Genomic DNA, 15,920 nt, shown 5'->3' with positions numbered 1-15,920 from the left:
TTTTTTTTTACTTTTTTGGAGGAGATTACTATTGACACTGATTCAGGTATATTATTCCATACTCAACTAATACTTGGCAAAAGTGACTTGGCAGCAAGAGAGGTCCATTTCATTGTCAGCTGTCTCATGTTACACTGGTATCTTCTGTCAAAAACTGGGTAGTGTGCCATTTAAGACAACTAAAACCACACTTTTTTTTTGGTGTTTTAGGGTGCAGCCTGTAGAATAATTGATGTTTTAGGGTGCAGCCTGTAGAATAATTGATGTTGAAACTACAGGGTGTAGTTACTTTTATACTATTATTTGAATGTGTGCATGTGAAAAGAATTTGGTGTTACTTTAAAATCAATGTTGTGAATAGTAGAAGACACGTGTGACTAGCATGTCACTTCTATTATAATTGATTCTAACTGTTAAGAACAATTCGAAAAGTCCTAATCATGCTATTATAATTAATGTTATCATTGACTTTGGTATGGTTGGATTAATTTTGGAAGTTAAAAAATGAAAAAATAAATAAACTTTAGTTGACATGTGTGCTAATAAGTTTTTATGTAAACTTCTTATACCATCCATGCAAACAGAGGTAAGTCTAAATTATGAAACTTGGGATTTAAGTTTGTTGTGATAAATCTTTTTTTTATTCCTAAGAATCGAAGATAAGTACTAAAGGATTTATAATAATTCACACCAACTATTCCATCAACTGACTTAGACCTCTTGTCTATGACAACTCTTCTCTATTGATTCTTTTCCTTTTTACCTTCCATTAAAAAAAAATTCCCTTTTATGTTTTCGTTGGCTCGTGCTTATGTAGAATTTGGAGCAAGTTTAATATCCCTACAACTACAGGTACAACTGTGTCTGACCTTATATTGGATTCATGGTAAACGTGTGATCCTTCAAGTAAGGGTGTAAATTTTCTGCCTCCTCAAAAGTGTGCATTTAGGTGTGAATTATTCCAACAATTTCATAATAATAATAGTATTTGAGACTTTCACGACATCTAATTGTCTGGAGAGTGAATTTTAAAGGGACATACCAGAATTTCGTTAAGCAGCCCACACAAAAACATCAGGAGTGAAGAATTTTTATTCCACTTCAACAAAATCAAATGCTGGCCGTGTGCTAATAATAAATAATAGTAAGACTTGCTACTCTTGAGCATTTTCTTTCTTTCTTTATTCTTTATTTTTTTTTGTGGCCAACCTTAGGCTGATTATACCAATATTTTGAAATTTTGACTGATTCAAGTTGAACCTAGAATTGATGTGGTGGTCGATTCAAACACTCTAAAATACTAGGGCATATTTTAGAATTGATGAAAACCGGTAAAGAACCAGTGTTGAACCTGTCCTTTTCAAAAAAAAAAAAAATATTTAATTTAAAATATTTTAAAATAAATAGAAGTACTACTTAAATATTTCACATAAATATAAAATGTTTTATCAATTATTATTAATTTTTATCTCATGAAACATATAATTTCGTCATATATTAATTTATAATTTTTTTATCCTAATTTTTTATAATTTTATATTAATTTATCACTTACAATATTATATAATATTAAAAAATATAAAATCGGTTCAACTACATTTCAGTTCAATTACAGTTGAAGCATTCAATCCTAATTTAATGTCTCGTCGATCCGGTTTTAAAAACCTTGGTTAGACACAATTTTTTGTTGCCAGAGGCAGGTTAGACAATTAAAACTTGAATAAGAATTTCTACTTTTTTAATTTATTATTTGACAGAAAAGGTTCTATTATGAAAGCAAAAATACAGGAATCTACAATATTCCTTTATTTACGTGTTGTGTCAAGTACTTATTGGATTTCGTCCAAGATTTCTCTTCTTAATGTAGAATTTTTATTAATAAAGGTTAGACATTAAATATCTTTGAGAATTTAATTTTACTTGATTTATTACTAGAAAAAGTATAGTCCACAACTTTTCTAATCGGTAACCAAGGTTTGGTCTAACACATGCACACCCAACATTCCATTCATGTTTTTTCCTTATAAAGTGTGTAATGAGCAATGAAACACCGCCTTAATATTACTAAACACGTCAATTAATTAGTATGAAATTGTTTTAAATTAACGAGTGATTTTAGATTTAAATCCCATACAAGAATTTAATCTTAAATATGTAACTATTTACGTGCTTAAAAGAAGAATTTTGTTACTAATTATTATAATTTTACCTAATCAAACGGGATTATTTTTCATAAACATAATACTTGCAACCTCGTAAAAAAATTAGACAGCCTTAATCAATCATCTTATAAGAAACGAAGCTTACAATTCAAAAAGTCCTTTTCAACATCAACAAGAGTCATGTACACGGGTATATGTTTGTATGGGATTTTTTATTTTTAAATTTCCAGTCTCTTTTAACATGGTTATCTCGTTTACAGATCGCTTGACAACTGTCAATGCGTACAAACAAGTAAACCAAATAATAGTATCATTTCCAAATTCTAGGTCATAGTTTCATACGGTGAAAATACGTAGCTTACACGAAGATCACATACACCTTCATAGCATAGTCAATCTTAACAATCACGCATCTACAAAAACATTGCTAATCAGTGTGGCTTATAGCTAACATCCAATGTGCTAAGAAATCAACTGACATTGACATGTTGTACCTAGCTGGACTTTTCAAGTTGTGTTTATACTGGATCTTACAGGTTACAAACTTAATTTTACCTGAACTTGATTTTTTCTAAATTTGTCAGAAGCAAAATTATGAGTAGTGATTTGTGTTTGGAACTTTATTTAAAAAGGTAATTTTGGTAAAAAAAATAATGTTAATGGGAACTTATTAATAATAATCGGGTAATTAATAATTGAAATATGTAAATGTTGTTAAATAGTGTGAAATTATAAAACTATATTTATTAATATGCATTCAAGTGAAATTTTTAACCATAAAATAGTAATATTTTTTTCGCAGTTAAATACCAAAATTATAATTTTGATTCAAAAATAATTTTGGTCCTTGTAATATTTTTCCCCTGCAAAATATATAAAGTTGGATTTAAATATATTTTAAAGTCCCTATAAATATGACCATGTCTGATTGCTTGCAATTTTTTTTTAATATTTTTTGTTCCCTTGCAAAATATATATAGTTGCGTTATTGAATTTAATTAATTCAATCTACATGACTTTAGAAAAATTAGATAAATATACACAAAAAATGAAGCAAATTATTTTAAACAACAAAGAGTGGCTAATCAAGTTGGACAAGGGGCTTACAACAAGCCTTACTGGTGTTTTAGCAATTCTACCTAGTTGCTTGAATAACGAGTTATATTTATGTATTGTCAATCCTAATGCTTTTTTCTAAAATAAGTTTGAAAACGAGATCTTTATGTTACCAATTTTCCTTAAAATCGATGCTTATAGTAATATATTGTTATTCTTTTGGATTTGGTTCCTTTAAAGTGAGAAGGGTACACTTAAGAGGATAAAATACAATAATATCCATTTATTAGGAAATTAAGGGTTGAGATTGCGATTAGGTTTAGATTTTGTTATATATACTTTGATTTTATCACAATTTTCAACAATTAAATTTTTAATCAATGACTGAATAACATCCTCACTTTGAGTTTAAAAAATTGATATTATTTTCTTTTGTAGAAAACACATGTATTGAACATTTTTTCTTGACTTGGATATAACTGTGTGCTACAAATACAATAATCTTTAAGTTTACATTAAATGAGATAATAGATAAAAAAAATAACACTAAAATATCATATCATTCTAAAAACAAAAATATAATATCTCTTCAAACTAATATAAGGGAGAAAAAACTAACATCCAAAATGAAATGAACTAGATGCAAAAGTAAAAATCCCTACTAGAAAAAGCAATACTTGCGCAAATAGAATTGCCCCTTATGCCACAATAGTGCAAGGATTTTTTTTTTTTTTTTCATTTTGCTTCCTTTGTCTCCACAAAACTTACTTCATAGAAATACACTAGGGTTTCTTAACTATAAGTTTAAATAGTTGCTTTTTTTTTATTGAAAACCATTTTTCACTGAAAGCCATGCTAGTCACATGGAGTTGACTACACTGAGAAGGTCGCAAAGGTGTTACATCATTGGCAAGCATACCAAATCAGTGTAATATTTTCAAAAATGAATACAAAGTTATCTCCTAAGAGACTTATTTGTACCAGACTATTGTAAATTCAACAATTAGGCAAAGAAATATGTTGTCTTAAAGTAAATAGTTCAAGAATTAAAACTAAATGCTAAGCTAAATGGGTCAAAATAGAACAAATTTCACTTAAGTAATAGATCGAACAGTTGGCTAGCAACAACTAAAACCAACAATTAAACAAATTAGTTGGTGGTATTTGGGGATACTAGGCAACGTCTCAGTAGTGTAAATGATTTTTCTCCATTTAATGAAAACCTAGTGCTATATCAACCCACTTAAGTCTTCTAACATTGATTCCCTAAGTAAAAGAAGCTAAATCACTTAACTCTACTCATAATTCCTAAGCAAATGAAGTTAAATGGTTTGTGTAAGAACAAGGAACGTTAAAAGACTAACAAACATCACTTTATCTCCAAGATGAGACATTCATTAAACATTATTCTCAAATATTAGTTTTCAAAGCTGTTGAAAAACCAAGAGAGGTAAACACCGAAAAGATTTACACCAATGGACCATGAGCAATCATATAAGTGAATTTGACACTACACCTTAACCAAAAACCTTAAGGTCCAGGTTTATGAGTCTTTCCATCACTTATATGAAGTTCAACCTTCTCATTCCTACACGATGTGAAACTTCACCACACACTTGTACTCCAACAGTCTCCCCCTCAAGTGTGAGTCTCATTCACATGATAGTCTCCCCCTCAAGTGTGAGGTGAAGTCTCACATCCTGTAGGAATGAAAAGGTTGAGCACTATATAAGTGATCATAAGACCCATAAACTTGAGCCTTGAGATTTTTGGGTTAAAGTGTGATATCAACTTCACTTATATGGTTGCTGATGACTTATTGGTGTAAATCTCTTCAATATTTACCCACTCGGTTGCACACAAAAGCACTTTCCAATGATAATAAAAACATATAGACAATGTAAATGGATGATCCCCAACAACAAAGAGACTAGCTCCTCATTGTCATAAGAAGCAACCAAGAATTACAAGAAAAAGCACAAAAAATGGAAGAAATGGTGAAAGAATGAGGATGAATGGTGGAGGAGAGCTATAGTCTCACACACAAGCAACCCAAGGTCCCCCTCTGTGTCCCAAATGATAAGTTCCTTGAATAGAGTGAGAAACTCTATTCTGTGATTTTTGCACAAGCATAACTCGCTCAGCAAGAAACTGCACACTAAGTCAATTACAATATGTTCCAAAGTCTTCTTCAGTTTGCTCGCTGATCGAATTACAATTAAATTCAATTCTTCCTTTGACAGTGAGGTTTGCTCGCTTAACTAGTAGATGTCCGCTTAGCTAGGAGATGAGCAACTGGTCTACTCATTGAGTGAGCAGTCTTCAATTCAAAACTTCAACTCCCCTTCTAGGTGTACCAAAACTGTATAAAAACACATAAAAATCTAATAAAATTTTCTTAGAACTAACTAGATAGAAACTTACTCCTAATAATAAGTAAATCCTAACTAAATGGGGCCAAACATAGCAATAATTAAGAAGAAAGTGACATAATTGTTTTGAATTTAGAATGAAATTGTAAGTATGAACAATAATTATCAAGAGATTAAGCTTGATCGACATCAAGGCTTGCATCTCTGTCATCGAGCCGCACTGGGTGCTTGCGCACAATAGCACAAAGATAAGAAGTTTAGGCATGGTTGTAATGCTAGTGTAGAAGAGGAGAGTAAATTTTCAGTGTGTGGTGTCCTGATAGAGGCATCAAATTCTGTAGCTGGAAAAGTCACTAAAGGATCATGTTAAACACTTTGTTTAGTTGTGTTGATTTAGAGGGCGCGTGGACTGAGATGACTAATGCAACCCTAATTTTTAACTGCTTGATTGTCGCGTAAATGCACCTCTATATAAACTCTTTTGGAGAAATCCTAATTTGTGTTTACTTTTTTTGTTATATTATAATTTGATACTACATTTTTAATAGCTTGAAGTTATTATTTGGAGAAATCCATTATAGTTGTATATGTTCTCCTCCTTCTTTTGTTTAATGGTTATCTAGGGCTTGCTACAGATGATAGTATTTGAGGTGTCAATATAATTGAGATTTTTTTTTGCTATTGTGAAAAATATAAGCTTCTAGGTAAAGGTACATCGTGGTGTGATGGCTAGATCAAGAATTGAAAAATTGATTAAATTTATGTATTTGGTGGTATTTTTGTCACAATTTGTGTAGCTTGTTTATTTTATTATTATTATAAAAAATATTATAGATTTTTTACTTTAAACAAGCAAGGCATATACATTTTTAAAAAAAAGTGAAGAAAATCAATATAATAAAAAATATAACAAAAATTAATTTCATCATCCGCCAAATTTTTATATTATCAACTAATTAAAAATTATTTTTTAATAAAATTTTATATTATTATTACAAAAATCAATAATCTTATTTTTTTATTAAACGACATTGTGCAAAAGTTTTACAAAAATGTATTTAAATTAAATTCGTATAAATAGTTTTTTTTTTAAAATGTTAATGTATAATAAGTGAACTTAAAAGGTTCATAATCATTAGCACTAAAATTTGCTCATTAATTAAAAATAAGAGTTGACTCTTCTAATATCCACTAAAGTGTATTCTTCTCACTCTAGATGAGTGAAATCCAAAGGAAGTAAGTCTCACCAAACCCAAAGTTTTTTCCCACATCAGACCCTATATGTTTTTCCTATTGTCCATTTAATTCACATTTGCTTTTTTGTCAAGTTATAGATTTAATCAGCATGTCCATTTTATTCATACTTAACCAACGCATCTAATTATTCTTTCCATAAATCATATGAAGAAAAAAAAATATAAATATAAAATAAATAATACTTAAATTATATTTTTCACGTAATGTTATGCAATACTTAATTATTTAAATACATACAATATTTATAAAAAAAATTACATACAGTATTTTATGAAAAAAAATTAATATATCAAGAAAAGACTTCTAAGATTATAATTTATAGTTTCAATCATGTCTTTATAAATGACATTCTTTTTTCTCTTTGTACAAACATATATATATATATATATATATATATATATATATATATATATATATGTATGTATGTTATGTTGATATTTTTTTATATTAGTATCATTCAGATAATATAGTTGTTTTTTAATAATTATCTTAGCAATGTTTGCGTTATGACATTTTCATGATCACTTCCGTTCTGTTCGACAGGTCCTTCCATCTAAGGCGGAAGGCTCTCTCGTACCTATTTATTTTTACATTCCACAACGTCTGACAGATCACTTAGCTTCGTTGGTCTGTGCGGCGCAAGAGTGCTTGATGAGTGAGTTATTAGGCACTCTTTTGAGGGTGGCTACTTCTAGGCAAACCTCTTTGTCACTGCACCCCTACTTTCTATGAAATATGGATAACCTACTTGGTGCTACAGTCCAGAGTTGAAAAGCAAAGAACAGCCATCAACACTCAGCATTCTAACAGCAACGACTGAGCCTTTTTTTTTTTTTCTCACTCCCAACTTTCCCTTCGCGGAACCTAATAGAAAAAGAATCAAATATCCTTACTTGGATTTTGAGCTCTATTGCTTTGCCATGTACAAGAACATTGCTTCAGAGCTTGGGGTCAGGGTTACTATCTTTCTTCTCCTTCCCTTCTATTCATGTTTGTGTCTTTCAATCATTGTTGTTGTTAACTAACTATTCTTAACACATTAGTTAAAAAACTAAAAGAAAAAAAAAACATTAGGATGCACAAAATTGTGTTCCATGAATTTTTGTATGCTCTCTTATGATCCTTATCATAAATATATTTTCTTTTTAGTTTTTTAATCAATATTTCAAAAATATTTATTTGTAAGACTCTTATTATTATTATACCCTTAATTATTATTATTATGTCCTAGATCTCACTGTTCTCTGCCCTTACATTACTAAAAAAAAGTTTTTATAAGACAGTCGAAAAAGGATACAAAGATGGTCATTGACCGTCGTAGAGGTCGATGTCGTGGAAAGTTAAATCTTTCAACGACAGGTCAAAAATCACCGTCTTAGAAAGGGATTAACTTTCAAAGATATATAAGCACCATCTTTCAAAGTAAGGATTCTAAGACGATACTAATGTAAGCATCGTCTATGAATTAAATATTATTTTTAATTATTGATATTTTTCCTGAATGATATCCCATAAAAAAATAAAAATAATTTATGTTAGCATTGTAATTAATATTAATAGTAAAATTTATTTATTAAATAAATATTTAAATGATAGATTAAATCAAAATAAGAGGTTTACAAATTATTTATATTTAATCTATCATTTAAATATTAATTTTATAAATAAATTTTAATATTAATTACAAGAGTGTAACAAAATAAAAAAATTTAAGACAATTTCATACAAAATACAACTTATTATAATTTTTTATATAAAGTTATTATAATTCCTATGACAAAATCTTAAAGTAAATAATGATTTTTCAGAGAAATTTAGAGGACCAAGTACCTCGTCTTTGACAAGATCAATAATATTATCTTTTACAGCATATATAAAGAGAAACTGAAAAAACAAAAAAACACAACAATAAACAAATATTTAAAAATTCCAAAAATTCGTATTTATAGATTTTAAATTGAAATTTAAAAAAACAAAAAAAAGCCTACATAAAACTTACTAATCTAAGTCATCAAATATTTTTTAAAGAAGTAAGAATGAGAGCAACTATTAGTCACAAATCATACCGAAGAAAAACTAGTGAAGCGTTCGGCTCAAGGCTAACTTAAGAGATTTTTTAATTAGGATTTTGTGTTATTAAGATTGTGTGTAGTTACAACAAAATCAACACTGCTTTTTATTCAATTGATTAGTCCCTAATCAACAATATTATTATTATCATCATTATATATAAATTTCAATCATATTTTTTAACTGTATTTCATATACTATCAAATATCATCATTATAAATTATTTTTTTAAACGGAGGGAGGGGGACTAGCAAGGGTCATGACCCCCCCCCTCCCACTTTTTTAAATTGTGTATATATTATTGTAAAAAATAATTTTAGATCCCCTTAAAATTTATAAACTAAAATTATTAAAAAAAATAATACATGAACTTAATGCTAGTTGACAATAGGGAGAAAAAGAGAGAAGAGAAAAAAATTGTAAATATGATAAGTAACATGATATATTAAAAAGAGATAAAAAAAATGATAGATTTTAATAGAATATTTGAGATGTCCACATATATTCTATCTTGCTAATATTTTTCTCATATATTACCTTTATTGTAAATATAAGAAACAAATAACTAATTTATAAAAAATAAGAAAAATAATTTAGTTAGTAATTTTTAATTCATAATGTCATAATGTTAAATAGTTTGAGCAATAGTTATATTTAATAACATTATTCGTAATTCAAATAATAGTTAATTTGTTTTTACTAATGTGAGTGTTACTTAAAATGTTAATAGGTTAATAAACGCATCTACTTATCTATTAGTTGAGTGTCTCTCGTTAATAAACTCCATAATAAATTATAAAAGAAAATATTCAATTAATATATTTGAAAATAAATCTATATTTATGTAATTAGAGCTAGAAAATGCATCTATTTTTTTATATAAATAATTAAAGATATATTATTTTTATACTTGATGTAGTTATATTTCTTTTTATTTATAAAAAATTATGAGATATATAAATATAATATTAATTTGTTTATATTTTATGCATGCAAAAATTTAAATTTTATTTATTAAAGGGTAAAATATGTATGAGGTCTCTATAAAATTTTAAAAGTATCAATTTTATCTTCTTAAATTTTTTTGCATTAATTTGATTCCTATAAAAATAAAACATATTTTTATTGGTTTTCAATGCTAAATTCGTTAGAAATCTGACATGATTAACAACACGAGTAATTTGATAACAAATAAATTAAATAATTTGTGACGATTAAAACTCTCAAAATGAATTAAACAATTTCTAGCAACTAAAACTTCTCAAAAATTACAATTTTTTGTCACTTCTTAGGTAATTTTTTTTGAACTTTTTATGAGATTAGGGGGAAGATGAATTAATAGTAGATTCTAATGTCTTCTAAGTGTAATTAGGAAGGTAGAAAGAAAATAGTTAAGTCTAACCACATTAAGGAATCATCTAATAAAATTATCATTGAGGACCAGCAAAAATATTTTTTTTCATAGAGACCAAATTAATTCAAAATTTTTTATGAGGACAAAATTAATATTTTTAAATTTTACATGGACCAAAACATATTTTACCCTAATTAAATAATATTTTTCTTTGCCCCTTCCAAGTTGATTTTTTTGCTCCGCCTCTGTTTATATAGATTATATATTATAAATATAATAATTCAAATTATAAAGAACGATAAAAGAATGTGAAATAATCATCAATTTTTTTATTCTTTTCGTGAGATGTGATCATGTAAACAAATAAATCATATGCAATTTCAATATAAATTATAATATTTAGATTATTAACATTATTCGTAATTAAAAGAATAGTTTTTTTTGTTTTTTTATTATTGTGAGCGTTACTTAAAATGTTAATAGGTCAATATCTAATTGTGAAATAGCTGAATGTCTTGTTACTAAATTCCATAATAAATTAAAGATATAAAAGATAATATACAATTAATATATTTGAAAATAAATATATATTTCTGTAATTAGAGCTAGAAAATGCATCTATTGTTTTTTATATAAAAATTAAAGATAATATTGTTTTTATACACGATGTAGTTATATTTCTATTTATTTATAAAAAAAATATTAGATATATAAATATAATATTATATTTTATATTTTATGCATGCAAAAAATTAAATTTTATTTATTAAATTATCTTTTTCTTTGCCCCCTTCGAGTTGAATTTCTGATTCCACCCCTGTTTATAAACATTATATATTATAAAATATAATAATTCAAATTATAAAGAATGATAAAAGAATGTGAAATAATCATCAATTTTTTTATTCTTTTCATGAGATGTGATTATGTTAACAAATAAATCATATATAATTTTAAAATAAAATATAATATTTAAATTATTATTTTTATTTGCACAACTTAAATATCTTGTGCATTGCACTGGTAAAACAACTAGTAAAATACAAATACAAAGGAGAGAAGACATACAGCATCCATATGTCTAATTGAAAGAGTAAGAAAAGTAAAAGTATCACTCTCTATGTTATGTAAGTGAAAGAGAAAGTAGTTCATTTGAATTTTTGGCTCCTCTGGGGAGAATGCATCTAAGAGGATAAAATCATTATTAGAAATTCAACTATTGAGATAATGATAAATTTTAGATTTATTAAACATTTATTTTATCCTCTAAAGTGTCTTTTACTTTAGAAACGTGAAATTCACATCCTTTATATATAAAAAGATATCTCATATTTATTAATATTAAAAAATATTTGTGGTAAGAAAAAATAAAATATAAAATATTAACCCAACTCTATAATCATTAAAGATACGAGTTTAGTTCCTCGAAAAAAAGAAAGATATGTGTTTAGTTTTGTAGTATATAATCATAATAATGTTGGAAGTGATTCAAATTCACCAAGTAGAAACGAATAAATAAATATATTTTTAATTTTTTTAATTTAATTTGGTGTTATATTTAAATAATAAGTATAAAATTATTAAATTGTATAAATTAGTGTTAATATGTAAAAAAAAAGTAAATATTAAAAATTAGTTTTTAAACAATTAAAAATCGTTGATATAAAACATAAAAATATAATTAAACTAAAAAATAGTTAGAGTAATAATAATTAAATATATTTAATTAGATAATCAAGAAAAAAAACATGATGCATAAATACATAAATGAAAGCGAATTGACCGTATAATACGTGTCATATAAATTCCTCTTTTAATGAATAAAAAATATATTAATAATTAAAATAGGATTAAATTAATACAAATAACAACAAAACTATGATACAAAAGATATTGCTAACAGCAATAGCACGTTGATTAGTTCCTAAAATAATTAAAGGTCAACATATTCAATAAATGCTTCATAAATTTTTAAATACTCATAAATAAATTTCATCGCATTCTAATAACTGAAATTACATTAATTTAAAACTAATAACATAAAAAAGGTTTTTCACTTAACAATAACTATAAATTTTGGCTTTATTTACAAAAAAATCTACATTATTATATTTGTATTAAATAGTGGTAAATCAAATTATAATATTAAAATTGTACAAAAAATAATATAACAACTTCATAAATTATATCTTACACAAAATTATTAAATAGTGTATGACGAATAATCAAATAAGAAATAGAACAACTTTAATATTTCTTAAAAAAGTTTGAGAGCAAATCACAGTTGAATAAAAAATGAATTTTTTTATGAATAATAAAAGTTATACATGCATTATCTCCACCATTAGCCAAAAAAAATCCATCTCAATCATATTAAACTACTCTTTTTTTATTTTTTGTAATTGTTTGTCCCTTATAATTTATGACCTTTTTTAACTCTATCTCTGAATTTAACATTAATAGTTTTTTATGTATAAAAAACTTTAATAGTTTTTTGTGAAAATAATAATTAATAAAATTAAAATTTAAAGTTTTAATATAAATTTTAAATATAATGTATATATTCTAAAATATTTATCTCTTACCAATTTTAATTACTATATAATTTTTTTATTAATGATTAGTTATAAAATTTAATTATATAAAATAAATATTTATTCCCCAAAATACAAAAACTAGTATACTAGTTATATTAAAGTGATAAAATAACTGAAGACGAATTGAAAATGAAGAATATAGGTAATTTAACAGTTGTCAAGTATCAATAATCTAAAACTAGCAGTGTAAACATGATATGAAGATAAGTAACGTGTACTAACAGTGGTTGAATCACTTGAATCTAATAGAAGGAATTAGGGCATGTTTTGATATCCATTTGAGTATCTTAAACATACTTTTGAGAACTCCAAATTTAATTTGGTATGATATTTATCTGAGTTTGGATTAGAAGCAACAAAATTGATCGATGGTTTTAAAGTAAAAATACTTTGACATGTATATTTAAAATAGAAACATGAAATAAATTTGGGAGAGGTCTCTTCTCTTCTATTCTCTCTTCTCACTTCCAGAATGCATCAACATCATCTCACTCCAACAAGCAACCGACAATCTCCCTCTACAATAAAGAAGGTAAAGAAAGAATCAATCTCTTCTTTTCTTTATTATAGCGAAAAATAAATCCACCCTTTCGCAACAAAATTATCGTATCAATAATAAGAAAATAAAAAGGAGATCTTTTGTTGGCTTGGCTAATACCCTCTTATCTTTTTTGCTGATGACAAGACTTGGTCATTACTCAATTTTTTCTTCTTACTGTTCAAAATTCTTCTTTATCCAAAATTAACGGCCTAACAGTCATAATTAATTGTTTATTAGTCCAATTTCCCAATAGAAAACTGAAGAAACAAACAAGAGAAAGAATCCTAATTCCTAGCGTAGAGGCTAATCTGCTTTGTGGGGGCCATTGCACCCTTCCCCAAATTGTTATTTTCAAGTTGGATAAACACACACTCAATTCATGTGCAAATGGCATGTGATCTCAGCCTTTATATTTCAAGAGCAACAAGACACTGAAATGGTGGCACTTTTTCTTGTGTTATATTTGTGTGCTACTGCTAGCACTCATGAAATGAAATTCCATGCAAAACTCCACAAAAGCCAACTTCTTTTATTCGACAAATCAACACCCAGTTTTCAAAATTCCATTTTGTTTTCCCTTTCTTTTTTCCTATATAAACCAAGCTTTAATTTCCTTCTGAATTAATACTCCTTGATCTGGTGTGAAGATGGACACCAATGACTGGGAATTCCTTTCTTATGATAGCCTTTATGATGCGTCCTTAGATTCAAAAAGTGTTCTTGATTTGGATGACTATGACTTGTGCACCTCACCAAAATTCAAGAAAGCCTCAGAAGCATCAAGGAATTTTCATCCAAGGGAACCAAAACAGGTTATCCATATTCCAATTCAATTGGAACCAAGAATTGGGAAGGCCCCAGATGAAGGGCTAGTGGAACAAAACACTAAGGATCATCATGTTGAGGTCCCTCTTGTCCCATCATCACCAACTACCATTGAGAAAATCAAAGGAGGGATTTTGGAAGCTGATTATGACACTGTTGCACACCTTTTCTCCAAGATCAAGGAAATTGAGTCTCCAAGGTCTATTGGTAGAGGATTGTTGTTCCCTTCACCTGATATAGGTGCTTTGAAATTTGAGGACAAAGGTGGTGAGGCACAAGAGATCATCATGGCCTCTCCAAGAATGAAGATTGAGAAAGAAATTGCTACTATTATGGACTGTGGCAAAGAAGTGGGGGACTCTAGTGGTGGTTTCAACTTTTGGAAGTGGAGCTTGAATGGTGTTGGGGCTATATGTTCTTTTGGATTTGCTGCTGCCACAATCTGTGTCCTAATTCTTGGAAGCCAGCAAAGGAACAACAAAATCCAGCAGGATCAGAAGATTCGGTTCCAGATCTATACTGATGACAAGGTCAGCAAATGTCTTAGTTTTGTTTTTGTTTTTATTATTTTGGTTTGTGATTACTTAAACAATTAAAAAAACTTTAGGCATGGTTTTATGCATATTTTAGCATAGGATTGTGATGGAAGGGCCAATTCTATGGTTTGATGAAATAATGTCATTAAAAAAAGGTGGGGTTTGGGGGAAGACTGTCTTTGCTTACTTTTGCATCAACTGTGGAATTTTACTGTTCTTGAATAGTTCCTTGGATATGGATCTTTGGATATTTAATTATTACCCTTAATTGTGACTGCAGAGGATTAAGCAAGTGGTTCATGCAACCAAATTGAATGAAGCAATGGCAGCAGCGAGTGGTGTTCCTCTGAGTAGAGCTCGCATAACCTGTGGTGGTTACTATGATGGCCTTTGATTGAGGCATTGATTAAGGAAGTTTGGGATAGTGCAATCGGTCAACTATATTATTCTAGATCTATCATATAGTTTTCCTTTTCTTTTCTTGTAAACAAAATAATGAGGATGGTGTCTTGTAAACTAATTAAGCTACAGATTAGGGGCTCTTTTAAGAATTATAGATTTATAGTACTATTATTTTATCGATATGGTTTTGGAGGATAAAAAAGTTTTTCTGGAAGTTGGCCCAAGTTCTGCAGCAATTGTTGGAAGAAAGGTTTTCAAAATGAATGAGTGAGGTAGCTTGAAAATGGGTTTTTTTTTTGGGAAAAATGTAAATTATATTAAACCCAAAATGATACAACAATAAACGAGGCATACACTGCCGTTAGAGAAAATCAGAAGTCTCCCTAATACAACAAGGTCTATATCAAGATGTTAAAATAAATGCAGGTGCGCTTGTCTATACATAAGAAACTTAATCTTGCTAATAACCTTTATTATAGAAAATTGATAATCTTTAAAAATCAGCTTGTTCCTAGACAGGCAGATGCAGTAGATTATAATTGTTATAGCCCGACAACGAAATTTTTCTTGAACACCTAATGTAGATCTGCCCCTAATTAAAGAGTCAGTAATGCGCTACAAAGAAATGAAAACGCTTCCAGAAAAAAGTCAAATCACGAATATCAATCTAAACTTGGAGTGATTTCCGGTCAAAAAAACAAATGAACATTTGAATGGATATAAAAACTTGATTTTATTTGTTAGGCAT

The 15,920-nt window shown here is 27.7% G+C and overlaps 1 protein-coding gene across 1 annotated transcript; it reads left to right on the top strand.

Moving 5' to 3' along the window:
- The first annotated feature begins 13,686 nt into the window (after positions 1–13,686).
- On the top strand, positions 13,687–15,386 carry LOC114400864. Its single transcript, XM_028363522.1, has 2 exons — positions 13,687–14,764; positions 15,051–15,386. The coding sequence occupies exons 1-2, from the start codon at positions 14,057–14,059 to the stop codon at positions 15,162–15,164; spliced, it is 822 nt and encodes a 273-aa protein (XP_028219323.1). The 5' UTR covers positions 13,687–14,056; the 3' UTR covers positions 15,165–15,386.
- The last annotated feature ends 534 nt before the right edge of the window (positions 15,387–15,920 follow it).

Source organism: Glycine soja, chromosome 19 (assembly GCF_004193775.1).
Source record: "Glycine soja cultivar W05 chromosome 19, ASM419377v2, whole genome shotgun sequence".
NCBI classification, from domain to species: Eukaryota; Viridiplantae; Streptophyta; class Magnoliopsida; order Fabales; family Fabaceae; genus Glycine; species Glycine soja.
The sequence above is the reverse complement of the archived record's forward strand: the minus strand, read 5'-3'. Positions and strand labels throughout refer to the sequence as shown.